At 38.3% G+C, this 11,383-nt stretch overlaps 1 protein-coding gene across 1 annotated transcript; it reads right to left on the reverse strand.

The window, feature by feature from the left end:
• Nucleotides 1-957: 957 nt before the first annotated feature.
• On the reverse strand, nt 958-9,584 carry LOC109083868 (dual specificity tyrosine-phosphorylation-regulated kinase 2-like). Its single transcript, XM_042766264.1, has 3 exons — nt 8,696-9,584; nt 7,508-7,623; nt 958-5,068 (listed from the first exon to the last, which is right to left on the reverse strand). The coding sequence occupies exons 1-3, from the start codon at nt 8,736-8,738 to the stop codon at nt 3,482-3,484; spliced, it is 1,746 nt and encodes a 581-aa protein (XP_042622198.1). The 5' UTR covers nt 8,739-9,584; the 3' UTR covers nt 958-3,481.
• Between the last annotated feature and the right edge of the window lie 1,799 nt (nt 9,585-11,383).

An 11,383-nucleotide genomic window follows, 5' to 3' on the forward strand; every position in this document is an offset into this window, starting at 1 on the left:
GGTTTGTTCTCTCTGCTGCTGCCCTCAGGGGAGTTCAACAAGTTTCAGTGAAGCCGGAGATCACAGTCTAATAGACACACATTCATATATTGCGTCATATTGCCACGTTTTCAAGTATCCTGTTGTTTCTCCACATCACTTTGTCTAATTTTGGTGTCTAGTGGCATATTAGGGTCACTTTAAAATGGGACCAGGCTTGTTTACATGAGCCCGACTTCAATTTTATTAAAACTATGGACATGTGGACCAGCACAAAGCACCTCTTGAATATTTGGGCAAGACTAACATTTACGCAAAGACCACTTCTAGAAGTTATGCACACTTGTGTGATTAATAATAATGAAAGTATGCAAACGATGTTCAAACAAATTCTAATGATGTTTTAGTGCACATATTGTATTTCATAGGTGTGTTCAGGAGCCTGCTGGTTTGTTGAGTAAAGTTTACCATGGAAGAACACTTTACCATGGACTAAAACATTATTGTTCAGATTTCACTACAACTGTGTAGTGTATTTTGGAAGTGCACTTCCTTCAGTCATTTTAAACTGGAGAAGTTAAAATAGCTTAAAGTCGCACTTAACTGGAAGTAGCACCAGATCCTGTACTTTTACCCGTTCTGTGACATACATTTGAGAGTAATGAATTACCCAAAAAGAAAAAAAATGTAGTTCGGGTATATGCACCAGATGTGGGTTGGATTTTCCACATATTTCAAAAAAAAAAAAAAAAAAAAAAAAAAAAAAAAAAAACACCACACCATGTTATTAAACACAAATAAAATTTCATAAAATGAAACGCTTGGATGAATGATTTAGCATAAGATCTATAATCATCTTCAATCTTCAGTTCATGCCATCTTTACGGGAAAAGATCATCAAAAATAGTGAATTTTTGAGTAAACTAACCTTTGAATGTTGTTAAATGTTTGAAAAACAGACAGATTTCAAACAAAAGATTGGTAATATTGATTTTATTTCTTTTAGAAAAAGAAACTAATACAAGCTCATTTGGTTACTTACACACACTGCCATTATTTAAATCTTGTCATTTACTCTGGTTTAATTTTATCACTTTTTTCATGCATTCTGTGATTATCATGCTCTGAACCACATGGCCAGCAGTCAACAGACAAGAGTTTAAAGGAAAATTACATGATTATCTCTTTTTTTTACTTCTCTTTAAAACACGACTAACAGTAAAAACTCTATAAAAGGGTGAAATAAAAGCAATACAAAAACCTGACCATTAAAGCTGGAAGAGAAACACTTGTCATCCTGTGCTTAGTGCCGATTTAGTCAAGTGTGTTCAGTTAAAGGCACAAGACTAGATTCCCCCCAAACTGAGGGGTTCACGCACCGAGACAAACCACAAAGAGCCAAGTGAAAGGGTGCTTTGGTGGAAAAATTCAAGATAACGCAAACAGGCAGGAATGCTGAAGCGAAGTAGAAAGATGTAAATATGAAAAATGGTATTATCTGTGTGGTAGAGATCTCTCTAGAGCATACAAGATGGATTTTAAAAGCAAGAAAGAGGTAGAAAAACACTAAAACCACTTTTGCCTGGACACTTTTCCCTGATGTATTCCAAGAACACAGAACAACTGAAACTTTGCAGGAGACCACGTATGAACCCAAAAATGATTGAGATTGGACAAAGACACCATAGATGACTGGAGTGTATAGTCTAATTGGAGCACCAACGTCTCTAAAGCTATAAAGTTTTTCTGAAACCTAGCATTATTGAGTGCCAAATCATCATCTTTACACCTGCTAGGTGTGTGGAATCATGTATAAATGTCCATTAAATCCCAAAGGAAGGTTAAAACCTGAGAAAGAGGCGTGAAAAGACAACGTTGTTTTTCCAATTAGGAGGACTTTCACAACTACTTGCCTGGTGTCCACTTGGTCCAGGTAGCACACAGATGCTTTGCACTCACCTGTCAGGGGCAATGGGTTAAGCGCAGTTCATTTTCACAGTCCTTCAGCAGATTAGTGTCTTACCTTGCAAAAATTAGCTTCTAAGCATTAAGTGTTCAATTCACAGCTAGAAAGAGTGTGGCAGTGTCACAAACATGTGTACATTAGATCATACAACAGCCTTCTGAACAAGCAAATGCATATCTCGTTTGTCCTAATAATGGGTTTCACATGGACAAATATTCAAAGTGCAGACACTGACCAGCGCCATTGTGGGTGGGTGAACGTGCTGCATGCTTGACTGTATAAAGAACAAGATTCTCTTGTAAACCTAACAGAAGGGAACAAAATAGGTCACTGTGTAGAGATATTTCAGACCACCCAATCAACCAGTCAATGGAAATTAACCAATATATGTACTGATGCTGAGCTCTCTTCTATCACAGTATGCATGACAAGAATAGTTGCTGTAGTTGCAAACAAAGCAAAAATTAAATATTAAAAGTTACTGGACAAGAGAGTGTTTCATAGGACAAACAGAATCCCGAAGGATGCCTGTCATCAACCTTTTGTTAGCTAGTAATTTGAATATGTTTATGAAGTCCTTACACTAGCTGTTTGGTATCCATCAGCACTGAGTGCAAACAGCAAGCACATTGTTATTGAAAATATTGCCAACAATTCCCTTCCCCCACCAGCAGCTTTGGGGAAATACATACCGCCATGTACAGCCAAACACGTGATACTGCCTGTTGTCTTCAAGTGAAACCTGACCAATATCTTTCAAAAAAAACAATGATAAAAAAATGCTCCTACGACATTTAAATAGTGCCCATCATTCCCAATACCTCCCAGGAATGGCCATTAGACAGCATTGTGACCTGCATTAATCTACTACTTACAAACAAATATAACTTTCTTCATCTTGTTCTAGCATAACTCAAAGCAACAGCTTCTCAAAAAATAAACAGCTGTGGACAGAAATAGCTTAGAGTTTGACCTCTCACTGGGATGCAAGTGACTGGTGAGGATACTAAAATAAGAATTGTGCTCATCTGAATTAGCTCAAGATCATTTTTAAGATGATAACATGGGCTTTAGAACACTAAACAGACATTTTCAATTTGCTTTAAATGAAGATTAGACTCAGATGATTGACCTACAACTGCAAAAAATCCACTCTAAGCCCTCAAAAAGTATACTAGGAGTTGCAAAGCAGCCCTTAGAAATACAAAAGTTGTATGTTTGTCTGAGCAGAAGTAGTGTAAACTTTAGAAAAGACAGGATGAGCAGTCAGCATCAAAATTTCACCCACTCCAATAAACAGCACTCATTTCAAGACCAAGGTGTAAAAAACAGCCCTGATGTCAACTTTGAATTTTTCACTCTGAAGGCCATTTGATAAAAACACAGTATAGTTGTATAAAATTGTTTTTGCTTGTTATACTTCATTAAAAATTTTAAACTGTGAGTTTTGACACTCGTTTAGAAAAACCAACCAAAAAAAAAATCCACTTCTAAAACTGCTACATGTGTCTTTATCCCTGAAAAGCTAAAGAATCTCTATGAAACAAGCTTCGGTAGCACTGTGCGAAAAGGTATACTTCCAGTGGAGTCCCCTATCATGGTGGTCCGCAGTTTGTTGTTGGTTGAGCCCATAACAGGGGGTACCTTGGACATGATAGTAGGGAAAGAGGTGCTGTGCTCTGTGATCCGTTTGGGCACCATGGACTTCTCGCCACCAACTGCAGGCTTAGGCAGTCTCTTGTAGAGCCAGGGGTGTCTTAAGGCCTGAACTGGTGTCATTCGAGTACTAGGGTCCCAATCCAGACACTTCTTTAGAAAGTCAATGAACACGGCATCCTCACAGCCTTTGAGGGCCGCCCCCCACTCCTTGCTTCCTGGGGGACCTCGCAATTTTCCTCGGCGAGAACGGCTCCCGTTGAGGACGACAGTGCCATTAGTAAGTGTGCTGACCGTGCAGTAGCGTGGGTGGCCTTTGGAGCTGATAAAGTTCTTGGCACGCTTGGCTTGTTCCAGCAGTTTCTGAGGTGGTGTACCCAGTAGCTCCATCATGCAGGCCAGCTGGTCACCTTCATCTTCACCAGGAAACAGAGGGTATCCAGTAAGCAGCTCTGCCAGAATGCAACCAAAGCTCCACATGTCTATAGGCATACCATATCGCGATCCCAAGATGACTTCGGGTGCACGGTAGAAGCGGGATTGGATGTACGTGTAGACACGCTGGTGATCGAAACAGCTAGAGCCAAAGTCAATGACCTTGATCCCACTCCTGCCTTGCTGCTTCAGTAAGATATTCTCTGGTTTCAGGTCACAGTGGATGATCTTATGGCGATGGAGTGCTTCCAAGCATTGGAGAATAGAGTGTGCAAACTTGCGTACCAGCGGGAGACTGAAACCCTGAAACTTGTTGCGTTTGATGAGCTCATACAGGTTCATGCTAAGCAGCTCAAAAGTCATACATATGTGATTGCGAAAGGTGAAATTTTCCAACATGTGGACTACGTTCATGCTGCCTGTCTTGTCCTGCTTCTTCAGGTGCTCCAGAATTCGGATCTCCTCAGCAGCTTGGCGGTGGAAGCGCTTCTCGTTGCGCACCATCTTCAAGGCGAGGTGCTGCTGTAACTTGTGGTCGTAAACTTTTGCCACTTGTCCGAAACTACCTTTGCCGATCACCTTGAGGAACTCGTAGCGATAGGCAAGGTGGTCGTGAGGTACGTGGATGTATCCTCCCTGGTCATCGTCATATCCACTATTGTTGGTGCCCCCAGCTACTGCCTGCCTCTTCTTGGCATTTGGTCCCAGGAAATAGATCTCAGGATAGTTGTGGATCTCCTGCTGCTCCAAGGTAGTCAGTTGCTGCCGGTATTGCTTGACTGCTTGTTCTGGGGTCATTGGGCTGCCAAGCTTTGAGACTTTTGTTGCGCTCTCGGATGACTTAACAGAGCCGTTGCTGTCCACGCTTCTGTCTTTGGAGACTGCAGGTTGGGGCTTCGCAGGTACTTGGCTTGTGCCATTGTGCTGGCTCACACCATTGAGTTTGCGACTGTAGGTGTCCTCGTAAAAATACTTCACCTTCTGTCCTCCGCGGACTGCTTGGTGATCCTTCATTGTAGGCTTGTTGACACCTTCAAAAGTAAAGAAATATTTTAAAAGTTTGTCAAACAGTAACATCAAGCTGTACAAGACAAAAATGAGGTTGACCAAAGCCCCCATTATTTTTTCAGCCAAGTGGATGTTCAAAATCAATCTCTTATTGCTTCTGGTTTCTGCGTTGACCTGAAAAATCTATGTACTGCAACTAAGGTTTTATCAGACCAGTGTTAAACAATCAATAGTGCAAACGTGCAGAACTGATCAGCTGCCTAGTAACCCTGGGAATAACATGAGACCAGAGGTTTGATGCATGAGTGATAATTGCAGCAACAGAGAATACCAGACACAGTCTTTGCAGTTTGATTGGAACCTGAACTGAAAACTGGTGGAAAAGGATTTTACTTTCATACTCACAGGGCATACAGAAAAAAAACTTTCAAGGCAAGGGTCTAATCGTTAAGACCTTGAAATGTGCTGAATGCTTCAAAACATAATTCAATTTAAATACAGAACTAACTGCATTTTAGTAGACTGGGAAAACCATTCATTTTACAGGACTTTGAGGACTTTTCCAGGACATTTTTAATTTAATTACAGCGACAATTAAACACAAGGATCTAATATATTCCTCTGCTTGAGAAGTCTTTAGAAAAATAGTTTATGGCCATGACTGAACTATAAAATCAGCTCTTTAATATGAGCTCTTAATTATACATTAAAACAAATGATTTTCAGAACCAATTTCAGTACCATAGTATTTAATTTATTTTATTTACCTATTTATTAATTTATATATATATATATATATATATATATATATATATATATAGATTTAAATTTTGTGTAAGTTATTAATTTCATATTAGCCCTATAGCATGGTGTAATTTTATTCGGTTTATTAACAAAAGTTCTGTTTAATATATCCATTTTGTTGTTGTCCATTCAAGCAACTGACACCGAATTGACGTTAATTTGAAAGTGAAAGTAAAATGTGCACAGGCATTAAGCTATATAAAAAGCGAAGGAAAGGGAGGAGAAGAAGGAAAACTCCAACGAACCCCACCCCCCAGGTGATACCGGTGTTGTAACACGTCGATTAACTGGTAGAATATTTCCTCACCATCATACCCGAGTGGGAACCCTGATTAATTGTGGTTGCTTATACCAGTCACAATGGGCATTCCTGAGTGAATGGGAATAGAGGAACTCTCTTTCATATTCAGGACGTTTAATGCACCATAGCTGCTCCAAGTCCCATTTCCATTTAAGATTCCACTATCAAAGATTTATAGTTAACCCCAAGATATTGTCTGTTTGGCTCTGCATATAGCACAAGAAGAAGAGCAAGGGGAAAAAAATTAGGTCATGCAGATAAAATTATAAGGTGCCTAGTAAACTGTGCCAATTGTTTTGGAGGGGGGAGGGGCATGGAAAGGCAGTTCCAAGGAGTGAGACAAAAATAGAAACCAGTGTGTTGGGAACTGAAGGATACTGTAGAGACAAGCCAAATGCATCAGCTGTTCAATCACAACAAAAAAACTCAAAGAGTTTGGTTGACTCAACAAGGAGTACATGACTTAAATGAAATCTGTTATGTCGGTAGCTATAATGAATGATTGGAACTACTGGAAGCTGCTATGACTGTTTATTTCCCCAAATGCCAGAAAATCAAAGTCGTCCCCTCCCAGATTGTTATTATTAACATTTACTGGAGAAGATTGCTAGTTAATTATTTACTAAGGGTAATAACAATTACATTGTCTATCTATAGTCTTTATGATCTCAGAAGCACAGTATAGGAGCATGCAAAGAAGCGATACAGGAAATAATGTCACCAGATCCAACACTTACACAGAATTATTTATTGCATAATAGTACAGTGGAGAATCGGATTATCATATCCTTTATCATCTCCAGTCCCATGTTGACGTATCATACTGTAAGCTACACGAACCTCATTGAAAGGCTTAATCTGTCTAGTTTGAACACCTGATATTGTTTTAGTGTATTAGCTCAACATAAAATTTTATTTATTGAAAGATTAAAAGCACTGGCTTTCCATGTGATACACATGCTGTGAGGCACAATAAACAGACTTGATGTGCTGCAGATGTAACTTGTACCACTATAAGAATGTGGGAGGAAAGCTTTTCTTAAATACGTGACTTTCCAAGATGCACAAGTGGCAGCAGAACGTGCTTAGCTAAGACTCTGAACCACAGGGGTGAAAAATCATTTGAACATAATGAGCTCAAAGAACAGAGATCGGAAATCTGATATACAAAATACGTCACAGTGGGTCAGATTTTCAAGCTCAGCTGTTCTTTAGAATTTAATCGTGTTCTTTAGAACAGTTCATGCGAGCACTAGGGAAATATTTTCATTTAGGGCTCACTAAAAGATTTGCATGAGAGGATGACACCTAGAAATTCCTGGGCACTGGGTCTGGGGGGAGAGGAAGTCAGGACTTACAGTGTGTTTTGGGAGAGGGGGCAGTCCAGAGGGACTCTGGCCATTCACATCAGCGTCCTGGTTTACAACATGATCGGTGCGCATGTAGGAGTCATAGAGACCATCCCCGTGGCGAGCTGTGGAGAAAGAGTGAAAATGAGGTTTGTGAATACACAAGCAAAATATTAATACACTCGCCACATCATCATCCAATATAACCATTACATAAATGAGGATTTCTATTACACAAGGAAGAAAGGGAAAAAACAATGTTCCCATCTGAGACACACAAATCCCCTTAGGGAGGTATGTAAACAAGTCACAGGTGTGCCAGACAACAGACAGTTCCTTGAGCACATTACACAGCAGGTGGCTACATATTAAACAAAGCTTCATGACTAATTTCAGTTTCAGCAGTTTCCACAACTCTGAACGATTATGTTATTAAATCATCTTAATGACCTAGGCCCCAATTAACGAACCCTAATGACATTTATTAAATTTTCACGTCACTTCAAACCTGCATGACTTTAGTTCTTCTGTAGAACACATAAGGATATTATCTGAATAATGTTTATTTTTCTGTCCAATGAACGAACCCTATTGACTTTTATTGCACAGACAAAAAAAAAAAAAAAAAAAAAAAAAACAGACATTTCTCAAAGAGTTTCTTTTATGTTACACAGAAGAAATTACCCATTTGGAACAACATGAGGGTTAGTAAATGAGAACATTTTTAGTTTTGGGTAAAGCATCCCTTTAAAATTATGAATCCAGTAGGCTGTATTACAACATGATTGATGAAATGAGCACTAAAGTGTTTAAAACATTATAAACTAAAAAATCGTGCCATTTTTAAATATGTGCATCTACACAAGCCCTCACATATAATACACTTACTGAGCATTCAGATCCCTTTACTAGAACTTACTGACATGTCAATTCAATAAACTGTTAATATGGACATGATACAGCTTACAGGGGCCATTGTTCCCACTGTCCCATGCATTTTAACTGCTGACGTGTATGTGAAACTTCATCAGCTGGAATAAAAAAAATGTGGTTGCAAGCTTGTGAATTTTGCTTACATTAACAAAGAAATATTAACACAGACAGTGCAATTCATAACTATTAATCGGCTGTTTTCACTTGCCAAGTGAACCAAGACCAGCCACAGCAAACTCAGAGCTGGATATTACATTTCATTACCTGAAGTTATGGGGCCATCTGGTTTTCTGCTCAATATCATCATTGTTGCATGCAGTCGAAATCAAATATTTCTTTTTCCTCTGAAAAATGTTTTCACTGAAACGAGATCCATCCAAAACAGCAATTCAGTGTCGGTGTAGTCTCATATCCGAGGAGAAGCTTGTCAGATGTTCAGGGGCTAGATAGACTACTTCACAGTGCTGCAGGGTTCAGGCATGATCCCCTTTAAGCTGTTTTCACGAGGCTTATCAATTTTGCAAGTCTGGAGAAGTAACAGAGGTATCTGTATTTTCACCAAGAAGGTCCCAACTAATAGATACTAGAGCTAGATGTGCATAAATTCACAACTGCATCAGACGAAACCAAATAATGGTGGGTGAGAAGCGCTCGTTCTCGATGATGATGATGATGATGAAGAAGATGAAGAATCAAAGTTGAACAGGACACAAAAGCGTTTCCGTCTCTCTAAAGCATAATGAGATTGAGTCCAAACATTACACCGATGTCGACCACCTCCACTCTCGGCCTCGCTTGAATTTCGTGTTGTCGGTTTGAACAGAAGAGTCATCCCAGCCAGAGCACACAGTCCAGCGGGAAGCTAAAGCTCAGGCTAGCGTTTCCTCTTTCCCGGAGAGTACACACCTAACTTACTTTCATTATAAAAACAAGAAGGTCAAATGAACTTATAATCCCTTCCGAACACTTTCCGACATGTCAAACAAGTGTTCTCACGAATGGTCTGAGTGTTTTGGATGCGCGTTTCATCCCGTAATGGTTCCTTAGCTTGTTGCTAAGAGCCTCTTCGGCTTCGCCCAGCGCGACGTCATCAAACAGGGCACGTGAGGGGACTGGCTGGGGCGCGGCCAAAACAACGAGTGTCAGGGCACAGGGAAGTGCTTGTTGAGGTAAAATGTTACTGATTTCCCGTAGTGATGACAATAAAATGATTTGTGTGTGTGTTTTATATCCTCCTGAGAACCATAAAAAAAGTTTTGTGATTTTTTTTGTCATTGTGCATAAGAAACAAATGTTTTTTTTTTTTTTTGTTTTTGTTTTTGTTTTTTTTTTAAGAAAAAAATTTTATATGTTATTCTATGTCGTAGAGGACGTCAGGACTAAGTTATTAAAATAAAAAAAATAAATAAATAAATAAATAGACATGAAAAGGCAAGTACAGTATATGCAAAAACAATGATTCTTTTTTTTTTCATTCACCAATCAGTTTTTAGGTTTCAGACTATTTTAACCAAACTTTGTACAAAGTTGTTTGTATATTTGTGAAAATAAATAAATACAAATAAATACAAATTAAAAAATATATAGAGAGAGTCTAAACAGGGCCACATATGAGAATAAAAAAGAAAAATCTGTATGCAAATAAATGTAAAAATATATATATATATATATATATATATATATATATATAATGTAAAAAGGAAGAAAAAAAATTAAAAAGTAAAACAAAATTTAACATAAAATAAAAAAATTATGAGAATAAAAAAGAAAAATCTGTATGCAAATAAATGTAAAAAGGAAGACCAACTATGACTCAGTATACAAAAATTATGATGACATCACTGAATAGCAAAAATTCAATGTCAGTGGAAGATTTTTTTGTTCAAATTTTGAACTTTGAAGTAAAGATTTACATAAACATAAACCAAAAATAGATAGCACAACCAAAAGGGCAGTCTCCAAAAATAAATAAATATTGGAAAATAAAAATGTAAAATATCAAAACACAACTATCCTAGTGTTATCCTAAGCTGTGTTGCAAATCTTAAATTGCCTTGGCAAGTCTGGTGTTGTTGTCAAACTCTTCACAGCCCAGATATATATCAACACAGGGGTGACAGGGGTGATATGGTGAGACATGTCAAGCTAAATTGGGTGTGTTTACAACAGGACTGAAGCCATAGTATGCTATTCTCAGTCTTGGAAGCTGAGACCTGTCTATATTTGTGTCTTCAGATGACATATTGACATTGTTTTCAGGTTGACCTCTCAGTAGCAGACTGGACGGGTGAGCACTTGCACCTTATGAGGGCTCTTTAACATAATGACAGACACTCACAACTGCTGTCTCTTTGTGGTGACTTAAAAGGTTTCTGGGTGTCCTTAAAATATTGCAAGCCGTTTCCAAGTATGGTCATGCTGTTACATCTGTAGGTGGATTTTACTGTGTGTTAATTTAAAGTATGGAGCTGGTTCAAACGAATTTACAACTAAAAGTAACAGGTTTTTCTTGTAATATGCCACGTGTACACAAGTGTGCACAATACACTACACGTGCGCTAGCTGACCCTTGTTCTTATTTGTTCTAGACACAACAGTTGTGACAACAGTTGTGACAATTCCTTGCTGTCTGTGTGCTGCTACACAGTACCATATAAATACATATATTAGTATGCAAAATATATAATATCTAAATTCTATAATTATGCTTCAATCAATTACAAATAATCTTTGGACATCCTTTGCACTTGGAGCAAATGTTTGCATTTGAACTACTGTACATGATTAGGGTTCCCTCTGCTGGTTATGTTCCCTCTGCTGTATGATTTGTGCAACCATGATACTACAGAACTGAAGAATTTGTGAACTACTACTAAGAATTTAATATTACCATAACATGTTATTTTGCCATATTTTCCACTATTGTTGCATTGTATGTAAAACACTTGTAGT

This window comes from Cyprinus carpio, chromosome A11, assembly GCF_018340385.1.
Source record: "Cyprinus carpio isolate SPL01 chromosome A11, ASM1834038v1, whole genome shotgun sequence".
NCBI lineage: Eukaryota > Metazoa > Chordata > Actinopteri > Cypriniformes > Cyprinidae > Cyprinus > Cyprinus carpio.

Bases quoted from the DNA above. Each gene is read 5' to 3' on its own strand.
- LOC109083868 (XM_042766264.1), bottom strand. From the start codon at position 8,738: ATGATGATATTGAGCAGAAAACCAGATGGCCCCATAACTTCAG. The intron at 7,624-8,695 runs GTAATGAAATGT...CTTTCTCCACAG, and splicing joins AGATGGCCCCATAACTTCAG to CTCGCCACGGGGATGGTCTC. The intron at 5,069-7,507 runs GTAAGTCCTGAC...TTTACTTTTGAA, and splicing joins CCCCTCTCCCAAAACACACT to GGTGTCAACAAGCCTACAAT.